The 27,065-nt window shown below is 44.9% G+C and overlaps 1 protein-coding gene across 1 annotated transcript in view; it reads left to right on the forward strand.

Moving 5' to 3' along the window:
* The window catches only part of AJAP1 (adherens junctions associated protein 1), a 60,920-nt gene that overhangs the window by 21,453 nt on the left and 12,402 nt on the right, over positions 1 to 27,065 (forward strand). Inside the window, exon 2 of the mRNA XM_035120960.2 lies at positions 24,821 to 24,908. Within this exon, the coding sequence (XP_034976851.2) occupies positions 24,821 to 24,908 (88 nt within the window). The remainder of the gene's footprint in view (positions 1 to 24,820; positions 24,909 to 27,065) is intronic.

Here is a 27,065-nt window from a genome sequence, read left to right on the forward strand (position 1 = left end):
GTGTTCAAGGTAAGGTTACCTCCTCCTACCTGGCCAATCCCCCCGGCAACGCTGGGTTGGACAGGTAACTGCATGGGCGGAGACCACCAGTATCCAGCCCGGGAAGGCAGTGACAGCCTCAGAACTTCCAGTGCTGCCCCAGGGATCCCAGGGGGCTGCTCACGACTGCGCAAAATGTGCCTCCCCTTTTATGCGGGGAACGGTCATTCTTGTAATTTGAATCCATTGGTTCAAGGCTTCTCCTCTGGAGGAGCAGAATGCAAGCTGGTCAGTTTCATTGCTTAAAGCTGACTGCTGAAGACACCCAGGACTGTTGAGCAGGAGTCCCCAGACGAACTTTTGGGTTGGAGAACTGTATAAACAATTCAGAGAAACGTGAATTTTGAAGGAGAGCTGTGCTTTGGTTCATTTAGTTTTTGAAGTGTGCCTTAGATACGTTTTCAGTAAATTGCAACCTGTACAAATTTATCCTCCACCTCTAGGCTGAGTGTGTTGGAGTTTGGTGTGTGTGTGGTAGCGGAGTGCTTTTTGAAAAAATGTAGAAACACAAGGTTTACTGCTCCTCACAGGCAGAGCGCCATTTTGAGTACAATCGTATGTTTAGCCACCACAGAGTCTTGAAGTTAAGAAAAAAGGGTCTGAAGAACAGGCAAGAAATAGTAAAGCCTGAGGTGGTGATGGGGGCAGCTGTAAGCATTGCAGGTTTACTCCAAATGGAATCTGCCTCCCCAAGGCTTAAATCTATGGGGGGTGTTGACACATGGCTTTTGGAAGTCACCTCTGTGGCACTCCCTTAAACTGTTGCATGTATCAAAAGTGACAAGCGGAAGCTTGTTCGTTTGCTCTCGCCCATCAATACTCAAGCAGCAGAAAAGAAGAAGAAGAAGAAAGAGGAGAGGAAGACAAACTCCTTTTTCCATGCCAGTTAGAAAAGCCTATTGATTCTTCTCGTTTTAAGAGGCTGCATTCTGCACTGATTGAAACCTCCATCAGAGGCTTAAGATAGCTCTTTTCATGCTTGAGTTAGCTGTAAAAGAGCGGGTCTTTTATTGACTGGTCAACTGACTCATTTTCCCCTTGATTTACCTCCAGGTAGGGACTTTTTCTCCCGAGGATCTATATGTCGAGGTCTTTGCCGCATGACAGGGCGCCCAGTGGGGCTTGACCATGTCAGTTGAGAGGAGGGGGCATTGCATTGCTTCATGACCCCCCCCCATCCTCAAGTTGTGGGAAATTGGGCAGAGGGAGCCTTGACAGGGTCACCTTGCTATGGGGAAAGGAAAGCGCTGGAAAGGCACCTGCTTATTTGCAAACTAGCAAATTTCACCGGCATGCTCGCACCTCTGAAGAGAAAAGTCAATTCCTCTTTTGCAAGAGCAGCTTCACCCACTCTTGAGCTGAAATGCTGATTTATGTTAATAGACCCCATGAGTGTGCATGTGAAATTAAGAGTTTTTGCTCCAACCTGCATCACTTTACAAGTGATTTAATCTAACCATTTATTTCTGCATTGCAGTGTGGTAGGTTAGATGGTCTTTTGGGTCCCATCCAATGCTTACAATTCTTTGATCTGCTACCTGTTAACAACTCAATATGGATAAAAGAAGTTCTTCGTGCAACAATATAGTTAAAATATGGGACTCGCGGCCACAGGAAGCAGGGGTGGCCACCAGTTTGGATGGCTCAGACAAATTCATGGGGGGAGAGGGCTACTGATGGCTGCTTTCATGATGGCTGTGCTCTGGCTCCACAGTTGGACGCAGTGATGCCTCTCTATGCCAGCTGATGGAATCCACTGGAGGGGAGAGGGCTCTTGTGCTCAGGTCCTGCTTGCTGGTTTCTCACAGGCATTGTGAGAACAGGATGCTGGACTAGATGAATCAAGAGTCCAACTCTTCATCCTTTCATTTGAACCACAAGCACTGGAATATTTTTCATTACTTTTTTAATATATAAAAAAGACTTCATTAAGTAGTCAAAATAATTCACAACAAAACAAAAAACAGAGCCAGGCGGTGACTTGCTGTTATAGAGCAATAATACATGGTTGGCTATGGCATCAGAATATGAAGAGGTCTAATCTAAAGTGGCCCAGGTGGCACTGTGGTTAAACCACTGAGCCTATGGCTTGCTGATCAGAAGGTCGGCGGTTCGAATCCCTGTGACGGGGTGAGCTCCCATTGCTTGGTCCCAGCTCCTGCCAACCTAGCAGTTCGAAAGCACGTCAAAGTGCAAGTAGATAAATAGGAACCGCTACAGCGGGAAGGTAAACGGCATTTCCATGTGCTGCTCTGGTTTGCCAGAAGCGGCTTTGTCATGCTGGCCACATGACCTGGAAGCTATACGCCGGCTCCCTCGGCCAATAATGTGAGATGAGCGTGCAACCCCAGAGTCGGTCACGACCTGACCTAATGGTCAGGGGTCCCCTTACCCCTTACCCCTTACCCCTTAATCTAAAGTCAGACAAGAAAGTAGAATTATTGTTTGCACAGGAACAGTGAGGGCTATTAATAGTGGATATCAGTGCCAAATAAAGTCGAATATTAATATACACCCATCACAACGCCCACTGTGTGATGGTGTAGTCCATTGGCTTGGCTGTGAGTCATGAAACATGCATCAAATGAATCAACTTTTCTGAAATTGCAATATGCAGGACTTTCTGAAACCAAATGAGAATGGAAAAGTCTGACATATTTCTCCATCCTGGGGCGATGCTCAACCTAGCCATATCCAACAAATATACAACGAGGACTGGACTCTTAATTTATTTTTAGATGAAAGATGGGGCACATTCTTTGCATGCAGAAGACATCTGGTATCTCCAGGTAGGACTGGGGAATGACCTCTCTAGCTGAAAAGCTGGAGAGCTCCTGGCTGTCTGGGTAGAGAATACTAACAGTCTGACTCTGTGTAAGGCAGCTTCCTCATGCTCCTATGTAACATGCAAGTTCAGCATTGAAGGGAATGGTTGTCCAGCACCACCTTATGTGACCAAGGAACTTCTAACGGAGGTTCTCTATAAGATAGCTTGAAAATGACTTGTCTAAAGCAAGTAAAATGTAGGAAAAGAGCCTGGGTGAAGAAGGAAGAGAGGCCTGGAGAGACCCTGTCGAACACACAATAAATTTGTTCAAACATTGCAAAGCTCCGAGGTCCCTGAAGCACCTGCTCTTTCAATTGCAACCTTTCTGATTATTTTGACATCTTCTGTTAGAGTCAATTACACTCTTCTGGAGGCAGTTGGAGACCTGGACTCTGCTCTGGCGGAGATGAACTTTTACTCTCTCATTCGGAGCTTGGTTAATATGTTTTGGGCATCCAATAAGGGGAAAGGAGAATAGGAAGGAGGGAGTTTGGGCAGGAAGACGGGAAGCGTCCATAAAGATGCACCATTAATCTCCCCAGGTGCATAGTTTGCAAGGGCTGATAGCTGCCTCTGGAACCCAAATAATCTTAGGTTTATTCAACCTCACATTGAATAGCGAGATTTGTTAAGCTCCCTTCCCATCTCCTGCTAAAGGAATTTGATTTCGCACTTCTGCAGAAATGTGAGGATGGATGTCTTTCAGTTTACGCCTTGTTTCAGACAGTACAAATTAGGAACGTTTGCTTTTAAATGCAAAATGAATCAAATCTCTTCTGCATCCCTAACTGGTGAGCAGTGGAACTTTTTAAGAGAGGTTCTGCTCCATGTAAAACTTCAGGATGAAAGGTTTGGAGCGTGCATCATTTTATTGTGGGGAAAAGACCAAAATACAGTTTTCCTAACCCAACACTTTTGCAAGAGAGGCCCTTGAGGGAACAGAAGTTTTCTTTGTTTTTAATTAGGAAATTCTGCTTCCTGCAGTTGCAACATCAGATTTTATGGCCACAGCTCAGCGAAAAACTCAGTCCCAAATCAATTTTCATCAGAAATTAATCATGCCAGTGGTGATCATGCCCCTCTCCCCTCCGATATCCATGCAGGCTTCAAAGTCAATGCAGCTGAGATGCCCTGAAGGGTAGGAAACGGAGCTATGCTTAAAGATTCTCAGGGTTTTGATTTTCAGGTGGAAATTAACTATTTCACTGATCTGGATATCTTTCCTGGAAAAAACAACAGCACTAGATGGTGTGAATATTTGCTTTTATTTCAACCTATTCGATTATCCCTGACCCACACCCAACCATTCCAGATTCAGACCAGCCTTTTGGGGGTGTTATCGAAAACTGGCAATTCCACATGGGATGCAGATTTCAAAGGGGTTTAAAGAAATCCATGGAGGATCAGCATACCAATGGCTGCTAACTATAACTCTGGATACTTGCTGCTGAGGATCGTAAGTGGTGAGTCTGCTGTTGCCCTCATGCTCTGCTTGGGGGCTTCCCAGAGGCATCCGGTCGGTCACTGTGAGTTAGTAAAGGTTCAAAAAAAGAGCAGCCAATATGCTCAAGAGGATGGAGTGATTTCCTTGTGAGGAACAGTTGCAGCATTTTAGTTTAGAGAAAAGACAAGCAATAGCTGATGTGATAGAAGTTGACAAAATGAGGCATGGCATGGAGAAAGTGGATAAAGAAAAGCTTTTCTCCCTCTACTCTTGGACATCCAACGAAGCTGAATGTTGTGTGATTCAGAACACATAAAAGAAAGTCCTTCTTCACACAGCACATTGTTAAACTACTCCATCCCACGAGAGGCAGTGATGGCCACCAATGTTGATGGCTTTGAAAGAGGATCACACAGATTCATGGATGATAACAGTGGCTACTGGCCATGATGGCTATGCTCTGTCTCCATGGTTAGAGGCAGTAATGCTTCTCAATACCAGTCGCTGGAAACCACAGGAGAAGTGAGTTGCTCTTTTGCTTGCTGGTTTTCTACAAACATTTGGTTGGCCACTGTGAGAACCAGATTGTGGACTAGATGGGCCATCATTGCTCTGATCCAGCAGGGCTCTCCTTATGTTCCTATTAGCATATACAAATCTTTATCAACAAGTGTGGATTATATTGGTTTTCGTAAAAATGTGGTCCAAATATGGACCAAATCCCCCTCTTTCTCTCTGTTTCCTGCATGTTGATCGGTAAGGAAGATGGAGCAAGCTTGTTTTCTGCAGCCCCAGAGGGTAGGATCTAAACCAGGGTTTCTCAAACTCAGGTCTCCAGCTGTTTTTGGACTACAGTTCCCATTGTCCATGACCACTGGTCCTGCTAACTAGGGATGATGGGAGTTGTAGTCCAAAAAAATAGCTGGAGACCCAAGTTTGGGAAACCCTGATAGAAATCAATGTATTCAGTTGACAAGAAAGATGTTCTGGCTAAACCAGGCATCCCCAAACTTCGGCCCTCCAGATGTTTTGGACTACAATTCCCATCTTCCCCGACCACTGGTCCTGTTAGCTGGGGATCATGGGAATTGTAGGCCAAAACATCTGGAGGGCCGCAGTTTGGGGATGCCTGGGCTAAACATTAAGAAGAACTTTCGGATAGAAAGAAAAGTTCAGCACTGGAACAGACTCACTCAGAAGGTGCTGGATTCTCTTTGATTGGAGGTTTTTCAACAGAGTTTGGATGGCTCTCACTTCTGGATTTTGTAGCTGTGATTCCTGCATTGCAGGGGATTGGACGAAATGGTCCGTGGGGCCCCTTCCAACTCTACAATTCTATGATTCTATAATAATGCATCTCCCATCCCATTCCCTTCATAAATAACTCTCACTTTCTTTCTTATAAACTGGTGCTGTAAATATGTCATGATATAGCATAAACCACTGGAGACTGTTTCCAGTTTCTTTCTTTTTTTTAAGTACAATTGCTCACTGTTGCATGGGAAGTCTTTAACCCTTGAATGAATCTTTTAGCCCCCACATCCTGCCATCACCCTAGAAAATTGCATGAGCTCCATCAGGTTTGACAGGTAGATGGAGAGTGTTTCTCTTCTCCCTCTGTGATTATCAGGGCAATGTTGACAGCACTTCCTCTAATCCAAGTCTGTGTGAACCTCAGTTTAGCAGTTTCATCCTTGTGGTGTACCGGTGATGATACAGTTTGGTCTGTGTAATTTCCTGAGGCAATTGGCTGCCTGGGTAATTAACATGCAATTAAGCACTCTCTCCCATTACTAAGCCCCTCAGAATTAGTTACTTAATTATCCCTCTTTCCACCAGCTCACACCATTAACCTCAATTGTCCAAACCAGTAATGGGTGACTTCTGTATTCTTGGAGGATGTTCCATTCTCCATTCCATCATCTGTGGGCCTTTGGGATATTGCCAGGGTGGGATTATGGGGCATGGGCCAGGAATAATTTTCTAAGTGTTTCTGGGAAAGGGTTTGGGGAAAGTTGAATTGGGAGGGTTATCTGGGTTACTGAACAGGGTACTAATTTGGAAGCTTAAATTAATTTAAAACAGCTTTATCTGGGGATGATTTGGGAGTAATGGGATTAAATTAATTTGGACCAGGTTCTGTTGGGGAAATTAATTGGAGCTAAATGGTTTGAATAGGATTGATTTAGGGTGATCCTGGATGGGGAGCAAATAACGACAAGTTTATCTGGCATAATTTGTATGGGGAATTATCTGGCATTCATTCTATAACATTTATTTTTGCAAGTTCTACACATAGTGGACCTACATTAGTCATGCCTGTGAATTTCAATGGGTCTATTCTGAGTAGGAGCAGAATTACCAATTCAAGTCTTAACTGGACAGGCCCATGGCCTAAATCTTTTAAATACCTAGCAACACCACTAGCTGTGAGCCAAGTGATCTGTTTTGTTGTGTAGTTACAAGGGCCTGCCCTGTTCTGCTCCCATGGTGGATGTTAGTTGGTTCAGTACCAAAGAGAGCTCCAAGTCAGTAACTTGCTCCCAACAAGGGTTGGAGGTGATTTGGAGAGTTTCTGCAGAAATGCCAACATCATGTCATAAACCTGTTGTTTGAAGCCAATGAAGTTTTACTCACAGAAGTCCAACTGAAATGAAATTCTTTTTAGTTAGTCATGTTGATTGATTTCAGTGAACCTACTCTAAGTAAGAGTAGTGTTGGATACAACTCCAGATGACTCCATCCAGGTTCCCACTGCCTTATGGATGTTGCAACATTCCTTAATGCTGATAAGAAGTCAATTAACTTCCTCTTCCTCCTCCCCTGTCAAGGGGATGAAGTGGCTCCCCTATGAAGAAAGGTTGCATCATTTGGGATTTTTAATTTAGAGAGATGACATTTAAGAGATGACATGAAAGAAGGTAGAGCCCACAGCACAGCTGTCGGTGGAGCATGAGACTCTTAATCTTAAGTTCATGGGTTTGAATCCCACATTAGGCAAAAAAAGAGCCCTGCATTTTAGGGGGTTGGACTAAATGACCCTCATGGTCTCTTCTGATTCTACGATAGTTCTGAGTTTATAAAATAATGCATGGCATGGAGAAAGTGGATAGAATAAAGTGTTTTCCCCCTTTCTCATAACTCATTGACATGCAATAAAACTGAATTCAGGACACACAAAATGAATTACTTCTTGACTCAGTACATAAAAGGAAGTACTTCTAAACACATAGTTTAATCATGGTACTCACTCCCACAGGAAGCAGTGATGGCCACCAACCCAGATATTTTTTCAAAGCAGATTGGACAAATTCATGGAGGACTCAACTATTGATGACTACTAGCCATGACGGCTGTGCTCTGCCTCGATTGTCAAAGGCAATAATGCTTCTGAATCCCAGTCACTGGAAACCACAGGAGGGGAGATGATGGTTCTTGGCTTCAGTTCCTATTTGTGGGTTTCCCATTGAGGCATCTGTTTAGCTACTGTGATAATAGAATGCTGGAGTAGATGGGCTGTTGGCCTGATTCAGCAGACTCTTCTTAAAATAAAAATTTATAAATTCCAGGATTTGTTGCTTCTGCTAGCAACTCAGAGTGGAAGCTAAAACTCTTTGGCTGAGTAAATATGGTTTAATCCTATCTGAAGGCCCATGCAGTATATGTCTCTGATTGCCTCTGCAATAATGCTTGCTGATGTATCAAACTTTAGCTTGTAGATGTCTCAACTCAAGAGGGCGACATATGGAAGAATGTAATGCCATTTCCAACTCAGTGCTTGAAGCTTTGCCTTGTTGAATCTCATTCTGACAGATTTTGATTCAGGAAAAAAAAGATTAAAGAAACAGAGCTGAGCTTTTAAGGACAGAAACTCCCTTGTGGCATGAAGTTATGAAGGTGTATTCTAAAGCAGCTTTTCTCAATCTGGTGCCATCCAAATGCTTTGGACGACTGCTTCCAGCAGTACCAGCAGATATTGCCAATGGTCAGGGATAATGGGATTTGTCATTCATAAAATCCAGAGGGCACAGAGTTGGGGGAGGCTGCAGGAAAGATACATTCCATTAGATAAGATAATAGTGGGTGCATTTCCAAGTGGACATCTTTTACAGGCAGTGGTGGGAATTCCAATTGTGGTTATGGTGGAGATACAATAAAGTCCACAGCTGCTACACCATCACTACACTCTAAAAAAAATGTAGACTCCCCCCCCCCCGAACTCTAGAAGAGAAAGCAATTTATTACCAAGTCAATTCTGAGTGAGCGGTGTCCAGTAGTTGGTAATAAAAAGAATGTATAAATTTGTCTTTGTTTTTAAAATGCATTTGTACACCAGGGGTTGGGGGTGAGATTTTTTTTGGAGGAATTTAGTCCTTGTGACTTCTGATACAAACTAATCCAATCTACACTTCCTGGAACAATTACCAAGCCCATTCTGAGTGAGGGATGTTCCGTCACTCCTCATAAAAATTCTGCATACCGTTTTCTTTCTTTTTCATTTTCGTTAAAAAATATATATTTGTACATAGAGCTTTGTGAGGAATTCAACCATTGTTCATTCTGCTGCAGGCTGATCTGATCTACACTTGTTGGGAAAGCCAGTTCTTACCCCCCCAACCCCCCCAGTTTTCATGTGTCCCAAATATTTTGATAAGGGGAGGGAGGGAGGGAAATTAGAATGTGTTTTAAAATGTGTATTTAAATTCAGGTCAGCTTGCAACTGAACTTTGCAATTTAAATCCACATTTGTTTTTTTTTTTTTTAAAGTGCCGATGAATGGAAAAATGAGATGAAATGGTCATAAGATGCATGCTCGCAAAAGATACATTAAGTAGAAAGAATATGATTTGTCTATCCCTGTTTCATACCGGTGGAGAGAGTAATTCATTTAGTTTATAGGGAAGACAGAGGTGACCATCTTCAGACTGGACTACATGACCCTTGGGATCCCTTCCAACTCTACAATTCTATGATTCCATTAATGCAGACCTACCAATTTGCACTTTCTGGACAGAGTAAAACACAGCTGTCTTTCCAAGTGTGTCCTCCTCCAAAATGCATATGTTACAGGAAAGTGTCATGTGTACACAGGCCTAGAGAGGGTGTCGGGCATCCCTTCTAAAACCAGTGCCCGCTCTATCACCCTAGTTATTGCCCATGCTGATGAGAGCTGTAGTCCAAAATGCCCATGATGGCTGCAAATGATGGGAGTCATAGTCCAAAACATCTGAAAGGCACTAGCTTTGGGGCTATTCAGATGGTCATTAGCTGAAGGGAGGAAAAAACACACACCTTGTAGTAAGGTTTTTTTCCCCTCCCTTCAGCTAATGACCGTCTGAATAGCCCCAACTCAAGAAGGCTATTTTTCATCTGGACTTCACATCATGATTTTTAGTAGGGATGTTTTTTTTCTGGAACTCCAAAAGTGTCAGAGGACTTGAAATTACCATTTGTTCCTAGAGGCAGGGAGCCTCCTCATTCTTAGTGGATTCGCCAGGGGGAAAAAAACAAAATCCCTGCCTTGGCTGAGATACTAAATTGTGAGTTTGATGGTCCTTTTTAAGAGGGGAAAGAAATGCCTTGTAAAAGTTGCTCCGAAGTCTCCATTACTTTTATCACCCTTGTCAATTTGATGCAGGAATCCTTTTTTTTGGGGGGGGGGGGAGGCTGAAGCAGGACAGAGTTTATAACTTTTGTAGCAGTAGGAAAAAATAAAAGATGTACGATTCACTCAATGTAGAGTCATAGAATTGCAGAGTTAGATGTGACCCCCAAGGATCTTCAAGTCCAACCCATGATTACTTGTGAAACTCCCTGTATCTATTGAATGTGTGGGTGTGGGTGTTTTGTTTTGTTTTGCCTCCGGCAAGTGGTAGGTCAGGGAATAAAGTGGAAGGTGGTGGTTGTAAGAAGGGTGATTCCAACTCAGCGTTAGGAAGATCTTTCTGATGGTAAGAGCTGCTCAACAGTGGAATGGACTCCCTCTAAAGGTGGTGGATGCTAATTTGTTGGAGGTTTTTCAGCAGAGGTTGGGTGGCCATCTGCCAGGGATTCTGTAGCTCTGATTCCTGCATTGCAGGGAATTGGACTAGATGACGCCTGGGGGTACTTCCAAGTCCACATTTCTATGATTCAATGATGATGTTTAAAACATCAGGATGGTGGGGGGGAGAACCCTGCTCTTGAACTCAGGTCCTGCTGAGTGTTTCCCAGAAGTATCTGTTTGGACACTGTGAAAAGAGGATGTTGGACTAGATAGGCCATTGGCCTGACCCAGCAGGCTCTTATTATGGCCTTACGGTCTTCTGTTAGCCTTTTTTCTTCTTCTTCTTCTTCAAAATGCAAAATGGGAAAATTAGACATTTCCCTATAGACTTCAGGTTATTCACACCATTTTATATGTTGTTGTGCAACCCTAACCCTGCCATTTTTCTGTTCATTTGTATACCTGCAGGTCCTGCTATCTGCCCACTCACTATGCTATGTGAAAATTCCCTTATCCAAACATAAATAATTTTACCCAAACTATACGCACCACAGATTCAGTTATTTGAACAGCCAATGTTTGTCCTCTTCTTTACTTCCTTACTTATGTGTGCTTTGCTGGTTGGTGGCAGCCATTCATGGGAGGGAGTGGGGAGAGAGATTGGAGAAATCCAAGAAGAGGAGAGATGGGACAAATCAGTTTTACTTTTGTCTCACTTTTTCTGGTTGGCTGCAGTCATTTCAGGTAGAAACCACTGTTGGGGGAAAGAAAGATTTTTTTTAAAAAAAATAATGGATTAGAAATGTTGCCATAGAAATCAATGGAAATCATTGACTCTTCCTGTGAATGCTTGCCTAATGAACCATTTCCAGGGAACACATTTTGTTTGGTAAGTAAGCCCTGCATGTATTCAATGAAGGGAAACCAAATGCCCACAAATGGGTCTATTTTTTTTTTACATTGTCCATGATCACCTGTCACTTGTGGGAGATGATCTCCAGCAAGGCTATATGTCAAATTTTAACCTACTGATGATTCAGATATGTAGATGTGAAATTCTTCCAAAATCTTGCTGTTGCCAACTGGGCCACAATAAGAAGATGGATAAGTTCCTTGTTCTTTGAAATCTCATTTGGACCATCAAACAGATTCAATAGTACCAAGCATGAGGAACAAAAGGATGAACTTTCTGACAGTTAGAGGTTATTTGACAGTGGAACAGACGCCCTTGGGTTCTCCTTTGTTGGAGGTTTTTAAGTAGAGGATCGATTGCCATATATCAGGGACTATTTAGCTGTGATTCCCGCACTGCAGGACTATGTGGCCATTGGGGTTCCTTCTAACTTTGCAATTCTATGATTCTTATAAGCTAGCGGTTACACAATTTAAGAGATTCCTATGAATACTCTCTCCCAAAAGCGCTGGACCCCTAGAAAATCCCACCCCATGTGTTGATATGTGCCCAGCTGATGGCACCCCCTCAAACACATGGGAGAATTGCCACGCTTTGAGGGCACACTCCAGTCAGATCAAAGCATTTGAGGAGGGCACAGAGGAAGGGCATAGTCTTGGGAGGCAGGGTGTGCCTGTAGAGGTTTCCGAGGGCCAAATGAAAATGCCTGGAGGGCCACACTACGCCCCTGGGTCTGACCCCTGTGCTACAGTGATCAGGCTGTTAAGTAGTGAAGCTCAGGGGACATTGGCAGGATGTGTTATTATGGTGCCAGGGTCATAACTGAGAGTGACAGTAAATCATTAGAGTTTGACTAATACTGCTCCACAGTGGACATGGAGACCATTTAATGCTGCTGGCTTAGACCATAATAGATTGATGCCTGGCTCTGCCTCCATCGCTCTGAAGACCTCTGGACAGCGAATCCCATAACTGCTTGGGATATTGGGGTGTGCGTGTGGATTTCCAATGGAAGCATCACCCAGAAAATAGATAAGTGTAAGAAGAGATAAGGGGATTTGTGGTGCCCTGGTGAGAGAACCAAGCTAAATGCCCAGTAAAGCTATCTCTTCACCCGGGACGATTTCCGGTTTGAATGTTCTCCCAGTAAAAGAGAAATTTGATAGCGACTGCTGAAGAGGGAGAGAGGAATAGGAGAGGAATAGGAGCCTCACGTGAAGCACCAGTTTTGAGGGGCAGGCAGAGGGCAAGGCCACCCTGGGTGGAAAGAAAGGGGGAGTGGAGCCGAGCATACAAAAAACTCTTGATTTTTTAAAATAAAAAATGCTTTGTGCATCTGCATCTAATCCTGCCCCTTTATAAAAGTTATGTATAGGTGTGTATTTTTCTTTTGGTAAATCTACAATACAATACAATAAGAATTAAGGGTTTTTTCCAGGATGGTGGAGGGTGTGTGTGCTGTGTCCCGTTGGTGTAGTGGTGATGGCACTCACTCCGTGGGGCAGAGAGGAATGCCAAAAACAGAAGGTCAAGGAGGGTCAGTGGAGGGGAGAGTGACAAATGTTCCTATTTTCCCTCTTAGGAATATTGGAGGCTATGCAATTGCTGCTCTTGGAGGGGAATGGGCATATCCCAGGCATAGGCAAACTCAGCCCTCCAGATGTTTTGGGACTACAACTCCCATCATCCCTGACCAATGCTCCTGTTAGCTAGGGATAATGGGAGTTGTAGTCCCAAAACATCTGGAGGGCCGAGTTTGCCTATGCCTGGGATACCCTAAGAGTTCTCAGCACCCTTAACTAACTACAGCTCCCAAAATTCTTTGGGGGAAGCCATGTAGTTTAAAGTGGTATCGTAGCACTTTAAAATGCATGGTGTGAAAATAGCCTAAGAAAAGGAGTAGATTAGAACTTTCCTCCCTGAATTCTTCATGATAATGATGAGTCTGATCTCAGTGGAACCCAGAGTAGTCCCCAACATACCGTAATACAATGAAACTCAACATTTTTAAAACAAAAACAAAACACACACACGCCTGGTTGAAGATAGATGTTCTTAACTGCTGTCTAAAGACCATCAAGGTGGCTGGTTCAGTCACACTTCCCAAGGGAGGGAGTTTCCCAGCTGAACATCCACTGAGACATTCCTATCTCGGGCATTAGAAGAGAAGATGATGAACTATCGCTGGTGGGGAAATCACAAGCAAGGCTTCCCACACTGATCATTAAGGTTAGTAGGTATTCTTCACTTTTACTGCCTCTCTCTCTGATTCAGAACTGTGATGTCTCACCTGGAGTTGGAAGCCATCCATCCATCACCCAATAGGCTGAATTGCTACAACAACTTGTGTGGTGTTGTTTCATTTTATTGGAAATTCACAATAACCTATTTCTGGGTTCAGAACACTGACCTAAGAGTATGAAGAAGCAATATTTTTCACTCCCATAAATGAAGATCATGGGGGTACCTTCAGCCTCTACTCTTTTAGAGCTTGGAGCAACAACAGGAAGGGCTGTTACTGAGTGATAGAGCCCATGCTTTGCATGCAGACGGTATCATGTTCTACTCCTAACATCTCCAAGCAGGGGCCAGGAAAAGGCAGCTAGTTGGAATACTGGAGAGCTGCTGCCTGTCAGTGTAGACATCACTGAGCTAGATGACTTGGTGCAAAGTAGCCTCCTGTGTCTTGTTAGGAGCACCCATAGCTCAGTAGTGGAGTATCTGCCTTGCATACAGAAGATCCCAGGTTCCGTTACTCAGCCTGGACAGCTCAGTTGGTTAGAGTGTGATGCTGATAATGCCATGGCCACAGGTTTGATCCTTGTATGGGGTTGGACTAGATAATGGGTAGGCAAACTAAGGCTCAGGGGCTGGATCCGGCCCAATCGCTTTCTAATTCCGGCCTGCGGACGGTCCAGGAATCAGTGTGTTTTTACATGAGTAGAAAGCGTCCTTTTATTTAAAATGCATCTCTGGGTTATTTGTGGGGCATAGGAATTCATTCCCCCCCCCAAATATAGTCTGAGGGACAGTGGACCGCCTAACTGCTGAAAAAGGTGCTGATCTCTGGACTAGATGATCCTCAGGATCCCTCCAAACTCTACAATTATATGATTCTATGTCTCCAGGTAGGGCTGAGAAGGTCTCTTGTCCAAAAGCCAGAAGAGCCACTGCAAGTCAGTGTGGATGATATAGTGCAGAAAAAAGAGCTAAAAGCACCAATGATTTGACTAAGGGCTTATCTACAGGTAGGTAGCCGTGTTGGTCTGGGTCGAAGTAAAATAAAAAAAAATCCTTCAGTAGCACCTTAAAGACCAACTACCCTTTGCCCCACTCTTCCCAGACACAAATCTGTGCTTAAAAGCTCAGTGTCCATGGATTGCTGTTTGCTCCAGTTGAGCTTTAAAGAGTGTCTTTTTTGCAGGGAAAGCTCTGGAGCAAAAAATAAATAAAAAGGTGTGCGGGGGTGTGTGTGCTCAAGACATGGAGCTTTAAAGCACGGACCATGCCTAGCAAGAGCAGAGGGAAGGTAAGTGTGGATAAGTCCTCAGTGTAATGCAAATCACAAACTCATTACACCAACCAATAGTGTTAATAGGATGGAACTTCCTAAGAGGCGGAAACAGCAGACTAATAAGCTGCCTGCACTGGGTGGCAGTAGCTCTCCTAGGCTCTACAGATGAGTCTTTCCCAGCCCTACCTGGAGATGCCAGGGGTAAATACATTCTTAAGTAGTCCCTGTCTAACCCAGTGTGGACAGCACCTAACTGAACAAGGCATCAACATCCTGTAAATGTAGCAGTTCTTCAAAAGCTAAACTAGAGGCTTAGTGTGGGCAGCAGGTCATTCAATTGCAGCACCTCATTGACCTAATACAGCGCAGTCACTGGATAGTGCTGGTGGGAGAGGTAGAAGTCAGGGGTGTGTGATGGAAACACAAGCAGGGGTGTTTGTTTTCCATAACTGCTTCTGATTACCGGTAGGAGGAGTCAGATTGAGAGTTCAGCAGAAAGTTTGGCCCAGTGCTTGGGGGGTCATGGTGTAGAATTGGGTGGGTACAAATTGAATGCCTTCAAAAGAGGATTGGACAAATTCATGGAGGAGAATTCTATTGATGGCTACTGGCCATGATGGCTATACTCTGCCTCCGTGGTAGGATACAGGAATGCTTCTGAATTTCAGTTGCTGGAAACCACAGGAGGGGAGAGTGCCCTTGTACACAGCGTCCTGTTTGTGGGTTTCCTACAACTAGGCTTGCCATACAGCCTGGTTTTGACATGTCCTGGTTTTCGGTTGTAAAAACGGCGTCAGGGGGGAATTTGCCAAATCCGCAAAATGTCAGGGAAAACCCGGATGTATGGAGATACAATGGAAAAAGCAGAGAAAACAGCTCCAAAAGTTTGACATCACTATTGGGGGTGGGGATAGGTTTTGCGGGGAGCTCCACCTTCTTGGTATCTTTCTAAAAAAACAGCTCAACACCTTTGCGGGTGTCAGGAATTTTACTTTTGCTTTTTGAAATATGGCAACCCTACCTACAGTGATCTGGTTGGCTGCTGTGAGAACAGGATACTGGACTAAATGGGCCACTGACCTGATCCAGCAGACCTCTTCTTATGTTCTTAATAGAGGTGGTGGTGGTGGGAGGTCCCTGGAACTCCAAGGCAGGCAAATTGATGCTGCAGTTACGCTCGCAGCTCTCAAAGTGACGAGTAATGTCTCAAGGTAAATCTTGTTAACACTCAGAGCTTCTGAAACACCTTTTTTGCTTTTTATGCAGCCCTTCGCGGTACATACCAGCCTCAAAGCTGTGTCAAATCTCCTGGTTTAATTTACTCCCAGGAGTGCAAGAGCGGAAGAGCCTCATCTGTAAACAGAGAAACACCTCCAAGCTAAGTTAGGGTCCAGCTGCTAGCCGACTGGGGTTTTAATGCAGCCTGGCAGCGGGAGGAGAGTGGTTATCTCAGTGGTTCATTAAAGTCTCCAAGGACTGAGGAAAGTTTGAGGAAATTGCTAGGTTGCTTTGAGAGCTGGAAGGAAAATGGACACCCGTTTGGAAGCTGAAAGGCAATATCTTCCCCACTGTGACTCTTTCAAGTTCCTGGGCAGCAGTTCCCAGGGGGAAGGTCTTTTGGTGGAACAGCCGTATCTCATTAAAGGGAGAGCATTGAAACAACCATTATCCCAGCAGCCGAAGTCATGGCCATGAAAGAACATAAGGAGAGCCTGCTGGATCAGGCCAATGACCCATTTAGTTCAGCATCCAGTTCTCACAGTGGCCAACCAGATGCCTCTGTGGGTTAACCTAGAAGCAGGATTCGAGCATAAGAGCCCTCTCCCCCTCCTGCTCTTTCCAGCAACTGGTATTCAGAAGCGTTACTGCCTCCAAGCACAGAGGCCCAGCAAAGCCATTCAGGACACCCAAGCCAACCCTCATGGCAAAATGGCCATTTCCATGTCTCCCAGAACTGCACGCCTTCTCTGAAAAGACACCCATTTGCATTCTCTAGAGCTGCCTTATGGTTTCTTCTAGGAAATGGTTTGCAAACACATCACCTCCCCTTCCCCCCGCCACCCCTGTTCTTTCTCTTACTTGTTTTAAGGCCATATTATGAGGGCAAACCACAAACCCAACTCCCAATTTAGTATCTGATACAGAGGGGCCAAGGCATTTTAGTTGGGCTGCAGTTTGACTCCTTCAGTAGTTCTGGAAGGGAGAAGAGGGTAATGCCAGGCTACTATCCCTTTTAAATGGGACCCAGGTGGCGCTGTGGGTTAAACCACTGAGCCTAGGGCTTGCTGATCAGAAGGTCGGCGGTTCGAATCCCTTTGACGGGGTGAGCTCCCGTTGCTCGGTCCCAGCTCCTGCCAACCTAGCAGTTCGAAAGCACGTCAAAGTGCAAGTATATAAATAGGAACCGCTACAGCGGGAAGGTAAACAGCATTTCTGTGTGCTGCTCCGGTTCACCAGAAGCGGCTTTGTCATGCTGGCCACATGACCTGGAAGCTATACGCCGGCTCCCTTAGCCAATAATGCGAGATGAGCGCGCAACCCCAGAGTCGGTCACGACTGGACCTAATGGTCAGGGGTCCCTTTACCTTTACCTTATCCCTTTTAAAGGCATTCAGGGGAGAATGAGTGACACCAGCCAGAATTCCACTGCTGTGAATATGTCACTGAGGCCATCAACGCAACTGGTGGCTTAGGAGGAGAAGGCAGTAATGCTTCTGAATCCCAATTACTGGAGGCGAGCATAGCTGCCAAGTTTTCCCTTTTCTCGCGAGGAAGCCTATTCAGCATAAGGGAAAATCCCTTAAAAAAAGGGATAACTTGGCAGCTATGGAGGCGAGAGTGCTCTTGTATTCGGGTCTTGCTTGTGGGCTTCCCAGAAGAGGCATCTGGTTGGCCACAGGACGCTAGACTAAATAATCATTCAGCCTGACTCAGCAGGGCTTTTCCTTAGTGTGAGCAGCCCCTCACTGCCATTATAAGCCCTTTCTCCAAAACTGAACCCTTAGGAATACTAGAAGAGCTTTGCTGGATCTGGCCAAAGGCTTATCTAGCATAGCTGCCAAGTTATCCCTTTTTTTAAGGGATTTTCCCTTATGCTGAATAGGCTTCCTCGCGAGAAAAGGGAAAACTTGGCAGCTATGTTATCTAGCCCAGCATCCTGTTCTCACAGTGGCCAACCAGATGCCTATTGCAGGAGAGTAAATACTACTGGTAAGGTGTTCATGCTTGTTGTCCTTACATTTGGACAGGAGTGGGAGCCCTGTGGTCCTCCACATGTTGGACTACCAGATGTTTTTGGACTACATTTCCCATCATTCCCTGACCAGTCACCATGCTGGCAAGAGCTGATGGGAGTTGGGAGTCCCTGTGCCCTGCAGTAGCGCAAAACCACATCTTTGATTTCTGCTTTGTGCTTTTAAAACCACGTGAGAAAACTGAGCAAGGAGGGTGCAATTTGCAGTGGAGAGACCCTTCTCCTGTCTGCCATCACCCCTTCTGCAAATACCACCCCGCCGACCTTCTGGAAAAAAAAAGTTTTCCACCCAGAAGGGATTTGCAATGGAAATATAAGTCTGGAGGGAGTTGCGGAGGATAGAGTTAAACACTCTCCTTTTGCTCAAAACTCCAATCTTGCAAATCGTTCCCTCCTGGCTGGGGCTGGCATAGGCAGCCGCCAGACTTTAAAGGCATGAGGCTGAGATGGAACGTGTCATTCGTCCCTCAGCTTTGGAAACAAATAGGGGATTTTATGGACAGTTGCTGATCTGGCTGGCTGAGCCTGGCATTATGTTCAATTAAAGTGATAAAAAGGCAAAGTGTGCTGCTGTAAAAAAAATTAATGTATGTATGTATGTATGTGCTTCCAGAAGGGAGAGGAAGAGAGGAGAGGCTATCAAAATGTTCATGAGAGACCAACAATTATATTTGATAGTGGGACTCCAGTCAATTTGGCACATCTTGTCATTCAGTCCTAGCAACCTGCTCCCAACAGTGGGCAGCAGATGTGTCGAAGAAGCTCACAAGTAGAATATGAAGACGGAAGTCATCACCTTTGCTTGCCCACAGCATCTGGTATACTGCTCCTGTTTATGGAAGCGCTGTTGTTGTTGTTGTTGTTGTTGTTGTTGAGTTCTATCCAACCAAGTTCAAATCGGAGCAGAAGAATTGAAATTAATGGGCATGTTCATAGAATCATAGAATGACAGAACGTTAGTGAATGTTACTGCGCATGTTAGTGAAATCCATTCATTTAAATGATTCTGCTCTGAGTAGAATTTTGTATTAGTGCTAGTTAGATAGTTGCTTTATATAGGGCAACCTCTAGGCCATGGATGCCCAACAGCGATTGCTGTGAAAGGAAAGAAAAGCAGTGAACGGCTCTGTCCCCTTATGCTCTCTCCGTATTTCAGTGTTGCGTCAAATGGGCGTATTCCCCCCCCCCAATTTGTGGTGGTGAGTTCTGTTACTGCAGTTGTTTACGGTAGCTCCCCCCATACCTGCCAAGTTCCGGCCTGAGAAATACGGGACTGGACCGGAAGTAGCAGACCGGAAGTAGCGCTGCCACTATTTTGGAACTGGGTGGAGCATGCTCAGAAGCGACTTTTGATGGTGCTCTGCCCTGTTCCAAAATGGCCACCGCACCAGAAGTCACGCTGCAGCCATTTTGGAACTGGGCAAAGCAGCATCGAAAGTCGCTTCTGAGCATGCTCCGCCCAGTTCCAAAATGGCCACAGCGCCAGAATAAACTGGGGGGGGGGGAATCCATTTTTTCAGCTGGGAACAGCTGGGAAAACGGGGGTTTCCCGGGGAATACAGGAGACTTGGCAGCTATGAGCTCCCCCTATATATAGGCTTTCTCCTCCCCTAAAAAAAGCTCAGCAACAGTGTTTTTTATACTGTGAGTAGAGAGCAGTCTCTTGGGAGTTGGATGTGCCTGCTGTAGGTGATTTACAACTAATTTTTTAAAGAACTTTAAAAAAGGAACTATCAATAAATCATCATAACAATATAAAAATTGTGGTAACTGGGTGGGCTCAGGGAGCGGTGTCATGACTAAGAGCATAACCCATAAGAGCATAAGAAGAACCTTCTGGATTAAGCCAGTAGCCCATCTAGTCTAGCATCCTGTTCTCACAGTGGCCACTCTATTTTGGCTTCCAGATATTGGTATTCAGAAGCATTACTGTTTCTGCTTTTGAGCTATCCAGTTTGCATCGAAAGCCAATTTTATCAACTTTGCGCTTTCCAAAACAGCATGAGAACTGAGAATACAGCCATCCTCCCAAACCTGCATGTATCTTAATTTTGCCATGCCGTGTTCCAACCAAATAATGTGTGGAACAATGTCTGGAACAGTGCATACCGGTGTATTAGGGGAAAGCATGCATACCAAAGGAGATAACTGTGAAAAACAACTTTTAAAATGCACTATATCACTTGCAAATATCTGCCTGTTCGTCAAAACAAAATCCAGATAAAAAAATAAATAACTCTGTTCATTAGGAGAAATTTGCACTGAAAAGCCAATGAATGTTCAGGAGGAATTTTTTTTAAAAAAAGAAATTTCACAAATGGCTGCAGAAATATGAAGAAGTAAATTTAAGGTTGTAGAAGTGGAAAACTGAGAGAACTGAAATGTTCCCTAATATGGATCGGAGGTCCAAATCCAGAACTTTTTGCTGAAAATACTGAGTTTTGTGCTGAAAAGACCCAGCAACCCCCTTGAAAATCCTTCTTCTTTTTTTCCCTTCAAATTGTTATTATTCCCCCCCCCCCCCGATAGCTAGGGAGCTCTGATGGCCTTGGCAAATTCTCTGGTGGTCAGTGGTTCCGCTCTCATAGCCCCTGTCTGTAATTACCTTCTCTGGATCCCCATTCCTAGCCATGTTATGTTTTGTACGTGTCTGAGTCGCCTGTTATTCCTCCAGACTACCCAACCTAACAAAACAACTTGAAGGAGAGCAAGAAAATAAAGAGTCCGTTGCAGCTATCATTACCCAAACAGCTTGGCAGCAGTCATCCCAGTGACTCACGCTAACAAAGGTGACCTTGGCTTTTATTATATGAGATTGCCAGCATCCACATCTCTGAGCCTTTGATTGATACTTGCGATGTGTCTTGGCAGAAGGGACTATGGTGCTTCCTAAGAGGCATCTCTGCTTGCTGGCATTTGCAGGGTTCTCAGCTACTACTACCAACATCACCCACTTGCCTAGGTGGTGTAGCTATTAGTCATTGCCAGGGCTGCTGGGAACTTATTATTAGGTATCAGAATAATAGTTGGAAGGGACCACAAGGGGTATCTAGTCCACCCCCTGCAATGCAAGAATCTTTTGCCCAGCGTGGGGCTCGAACTCACAACTCTGAGATTATGTGTCTTGTGCTCAACTGACTGAGCTATCTGGGCAACTCTATGGTTCTCCCTCTTCCTCTTGTTACAATTTATCATGCACCCTTCACCCTAAGATCCCAGGGCAGGTCACAGCCCGTTTAGAAAATGGTTATTAGAGAAAGTCATTAGACCAATTCAAGGGCGTAAAGGCTATCAGTGGCTACTAGTCATGGTGATGATACTTTGGCTGGAGGCTGTATACTTCTGATAATCAGTTGCTGGAAACCACAGGAAGGGAGAGTGCTCTTGCGCTCGGGTCCTGATTCTGGGCTTCTCGCAATTAATCACTGCTGCTGACCCTTCCTTTCTTCTGCACCTGTGTAACAGGACAGGGAGCTTTCAGTTACAACCGAAAGGAAATTTTCGGCAGTTGCAAACAACACTTCCTTTCTTCACTGACTTTTTCCCAGCACACATTGCAAGGGAAAAGAAAGGTGGTATACTGAGACTGACATCACTCACCAGGTGCACAGCCTGGGAGCCATTCTGGACTGGTCCATAGAGGCGCAGGTCAATTCTGTGTCCAGGGCAGCTGTTTATCAGCTCCATCTGGTACGCAGGCTGAGACCCTACCTGCCTGCAGACTGTCTCGCCAGAGTGGTGCATGCTCTAGTTATCTCTCGCTTGGACTACTGCAATGCGCTCTATGTGGGGCTACCTTTGAAGGTGACCCGGAAACTACAACTAATCCAGAATGTGGCAGCTAGACTGGTGACTGGGAGCAGCCGCCGAGACCACATAACACCGGTCTTGAAAGATCTACATTGGCTCCCAGTACGTTTCCGAGCACAATTCAAAGTGTTGGTGTTGACCTTTAAAGCCCTAAATGGCCTCGGTCCAGTATACCTGAAGGAGTGTCTCCACCCCCATCGTTCTGCCAGGACACTGAGGTCCAGCGCTGAGGGCCTTTTGGCGGTTCCCTTGTTGCGAGAAGCCAAGTTGCAGGGAACCAGGCAGAGGGCCTTCTCGGTGGTGGCGCCCGCCCTATGGAACGCCCTCCCATCAGATGTCAAAGAGAAAAACAGCTACCAGATTTTTAGAAGACATCTGAAGGCAGCCCTGTTTAGAGAGGCTTTTAATGTTTAATAGATTGTTTTATTTCATTTTTCTGTTGGAAGCCTATCTGGGTATAATAAAAATTATTATTATTATTATTATTATTATTATTATTATTATTATTATTATGTCATAATGCGGCAAATCCAGCTGACTATACAGTGTTGTGATGGCCAAGTGGGTTGAATTATCAATGTGACTAATAGAAGAAGCAGCCATAAAAGCTGTGCACAACAGGCAGTGCATCATTCTCATAATCTGAAGGTCCCGAGTTTGAGCTTAAGAGAAGGCAGCTTGCAGCTGTCTTATTTTTGAGTGTTGTAGTGGATTGGGCTCACTGGTTGACCTTGGGAGCCACTCACTGTCTCTCAGCCTAACCTACCTTTACAGTGTTGTTGTGGGAATTAAATGAGGGATGAGGAGAACCATGGACGTCACCTTGAGCTCCTTGGAGAAATGGGTTGGCATATAAATGCAGTAAATAAATAAAATAAGTATCCTCTGAAAAAATAATGGCAGTGAAGAGGAACAGATTTTTGAGGGGTGGGTAACAATTTGATCCAAATGAAATGGCTAGCTTCTACCTGAAAGCCTAAGCAGTAGAAGATTGGGCAATGCTCTAGTGCTCTCTGGGACTGAGATTGCTCCAATTGTCTGTGTTAAGCTGATCATATAGTATTGCTGATGGCCCAGAGAGGAGTTAATCAACATGAATGACTGTTGCCGATGGTGGCCCACTGCGGCAAGGCAAAGAAAGACACAAGTGGCAAAATAGCTGCTGTTATGACACTTCTCTGCATGAATGGCACAGGAAATATCCTCGGATGTTAAGGCATGTCACAACAGCCATCAGCTGCAGAGGGTGACTGGTTTGCAGCTGCGAAGTGTGATGATACCTTCTTCCTCTGAGCTCACCGTCTCTTGGATTTCTCCGTCTTATGAAATGTGGGGGAATCAAGTCTGGGACGCACTGCCAAAGGGTTCCCCCTTCCTTCCTTCCTTCCTTCCTTCCTTCCTTCCTTCCTTCCTTCCTTCCTTCCTTCCTTCCTTCCTTCCTTCCTTCCTTCCTTCCCCCCCCCCTCTCTCTCCCCCCCCCCTCTTTCTTTCTTTCTTTCTTTCTTTCTTTCTTTCTTTCTTTCTGGTCTTTTCTTCTTTTTGACTTTCTTCTTTTTTCAACTAAGCTGCTGTTTTATCTTAGAATATTATAAAAAATACTTTGTAATGGGTTTGTATTTTTCTATAGCTATGAATTAATATCAATAAATAGGTTTTTTTAAAAATGTATGAGTTAGACCAAACTGCAAGAGGCAGTGGAAGATAGGAGTGCCTGGCGTGCTCTGGTCCATGGGATCACGAAGAGTCGGACACGACTAAATGACAACAACATGGGACTCTCTGTCTATACTCATCTATGAAGAATCCCTCTTGGAACAATTTGTAGAGGACAAGGTCTAGGCCCCCATAGAGAGCACACCTACAACTCCCAGGTCCCAGCAAGGCTGGATGCATGGTTTGAATTCACAGGGTCCATTACAAACAGAAGCACAGATGCTGTATTTATGCCACAAAGCAGCACTTGGGGGCTCAGGATCAAACTAAAACTAGAATTAAGTCTTCTTTGCTTTTCCTTCGACTGGCAGGCTAAGACTCTCCTTTTCAGACATGCCTTTGGAAACCAAGGTGCAGATGATGCTGATCGCTGGGTTGCTATCATTGCAAACTGGATTTTAAACAGCTGTTTCTAATACTTAAACTATGTGTGTGTGTGTGTGTGTGTGTGTGTGTGTGTGTGTGTGTGTGTGTGTGTATAATTTTGCATTTTATAATGATGTTTTGAAATAGAATCATAGACCTGCAGAGTTCAAATGGACCCCCAAGTGCCATCCAGTCCAACCCACAGCATTGCAGGAATCACAGCTCAAGACAGATGGCCATCAAACCCCTGTTTAAATACCTCTCATGAAGGAGAGCCCAGCACCCTCCAAGGTCATCTGCTCCATTGTCGAACAGCTCTTAATGCCAGAAAATTATTTTTAATGCTTAGCTGTGATTTCATTTCTTTTGATTCCATTGGTTCAGACCCTGCACTCTGCAGCAGCAGCAGAAAAGAAGCTTTCTCCATCTTCCATGACACGGCCTTTTAGATATCTGAAGATATCACCTACCAGTCTTCATTTCTCCAAGCTAAACATACCCAGCTCCCTTGGCCATTCCTCATTAGCAGAAGGAAATAAATGGTGGAAGCCCATCTTCGGAGAAAGGCAGGACAAGAATGTTAGATAAATAAATAAAATTATACTTCAATGATGTAGATTGAATTGTTTTAACCCATCCTGGCACGTTAGGATGAAGGGTAGAGAACAAATTAGAATAATAATTTTAAAAAATATATCATTATAAAATAAAACAAAAGACAAAAACCAACTCTCTCACCTCTAAAATGCCCTATTTTCATGAGGACAGGCAGGCTGATGTCACCACAATGGACCAGCTTCCACTGTTGATGGCCCAAGAAGAAGCTTGGACATCCCATCCCACTCGGGTCTAGGTGCTTGTAGAGGGGAGGGCTGGGTCACTCACTGCATATCCAAGATTTCTTTTGCTTCCAGTATACATCTCCATTCTTCCTTTATTTTTATTTCCCCTACAGGTCTGGCCGTCCATCAGATTATCACCATCACCGTCTCCCTCATCATGGTCATTGCTGCTCTGATAACGACGCTCGTCTTAAAAAATTGGTAAGGACCTTCCACCACATGAGTTTGGCCTGTATGTGGGTTGAAAGGAGGGAACTGTGTAGCAGCTGAGGATACTGGGCTACTAAGGCTATTGGCGAGTCAGTCGCAACCTGGACCTTAGCCAGTGGTGTGGAAAGCAAGCCCAGTGAATAAAATTCGATGAGACTTGGACTGTTTAATTTGAAGAAGACTAAGAAGGCTTTCAAAGAGGTTTGGACAAATTCATGTAGGACAAAGCTATCAAAGGCTGCTAGCTATGATGGTCCTGTCCTACTTCTACTGTCACAGGCAGGAATGCTTCTGTATTGCAGTTGCAGAAAAATGCAGGAGGGGAGAGTGTTTTGTGCCTTTGTCATGATGGTGCACTTCCTATAGGCCTCTGGTTGGCCACTGTGAGAACAGGAAGCTGGACTAGATGGGCCACTGACCTGATCCAGCAGTCCCATCTTATTTGCTTAAGAGACAATGCAAAAATCTGGACCAGGTCATTGTTTCTTCATTATTTCTCTGCTAAGTCATTGATTTTCTTCCTAGTCTCCTAGTCTTTGACCACCTTTCGGCATCAACCTGCATGGAATTGTGGGGTGGACTCCTCCTCTGTTTGGGTGGTCAGAACATGTTCTTCCCTTTGATTTGATTTCCTGAAGACCCATGTGGGAAATCGGAGGGATGTAGACCTCGTGCAGCCCTTGACTGACTTCAGGGTGGCCTCCACGACCCATTCTACACCCCCCCACTGCCCAGATGATTGGCTGAAGTGCTCAGATGGGAATGCTCCTCAGCTGCCCCCAGTGCAAATTAACTGGGAAGAGCTGCTGATGAGGAGATTGTTACATAGGACACTGAGAACCCACTGCATGCCTCCTTCTTGACCACTGTTCCCAGAGCTGATATGCTGGCTAGTGTGGTGGGAAGGATGGACTCTCCCTACTGCCATGCAGGAGTGGGGAGGAAGGGTGGCTGTTTGTATGTGTGTTAGCAAGAACTTTCTGATGGTAAGAGCTGTTTAGCAGTGGAAAGGTGGTGAACTCTCCTTCACTGGAGGTTTTTAAGCAGAGTTTGGATGGACATCTGTCAGGAATTCCTTAGCTGCGATTCCTGCCTTGCAGGGTGTTGGGCTGGCTAAGCCCTTCCACCACCCCAAACAAACCCTTGCGCTGGGACCTCTTCCAACTCTACAGCTCTATGATTCTATGAGGTCTATTATTTTGAGCAAAGCAGACATAGTAACACAGCTGGCCTTGTCTTGGAGCGCTGGAAAAAGCCCTGCTGCACCAGGAGGCTTGCACATCATTACAAAAATATGAGGGAGGGTGGCAAATGGCAGGAATGCAGACGGGCAAAGGGACCCATGGAGGAGCTACAGCAGCCACTTCAACTAGAGATTTAAAGGGCAGCGCCCTGTGTCAAGAAAAAGGTGTGTGTCAATCTTACTTCCCTGAGAGCAATCTTTTTTTTTTATGGCACCTCCTCACTGGGGTTGAGCAAAATATCCACATGTGCCTGGTTCAAGGCTGGAGGCAGAATGACTCATTTCCTGACTGTTTGGGAAGAAGCAAGAGCAGAGCCGTGACTCATGCAGAGACACAGTGGGCAGCATCCTCCAAGGACAGATTATCCTCCCTCCCTTGCTGCTTTGCCCTATATTTCTGTTACAATTGCCCTGTCTTTCTTTTGCAAGGTTCCATCTCCTCTGAGCTTCCAATGAGTTCAGGGGAAATGTATCCAGTTTTTAAAAAATTAATTTACTTATGCATTTTCCCAGTCAATTAATGGAAATGACCGCACTCAAGCAGAGAGCCCCCTTCTCTCTCCCCCCCCCAACTAAATGCCTTGCAAGGACTAGACTGTTTTACATGCCTCACATCTCCAAGCTTTTTTGTTTTCACCCAGCCTCATTTGGAGGCCTTTCTTCTCTGACATCCACTATGCATATAGTAAAATGGGTTACGTCTTAGCTCCAGGCACTGCTGCCGTTACCTATTTTCCTAGTCAATCTGACCTACTTTGAGGTCAGCCTTACTCACTCTAATAATGCGACGCACCTCTGGGAGAAACAAAGGAGTTAGAAGGTTGTGTAGCTTCCCTTCTCTCGAAGGCTGCTCCCAGGCCTCTTCCCTGCTTGAAAAATATGTTCCCTAATAGCTTCAAACCTGT

This window comes from Zootoca vivipara, chromosome 6, assembly GCF_963506605.1.
Source record: "Zootoca vivipara chromosome 6, rZooViv1.1, whole genome shotgun sequence".
Taxonomy (NCBI): Eukaryota; Metazoa; Chordata; class Lepidosauria; order Squamata; family Lacertidae; genus Zootoca; species Zootoca vivipara.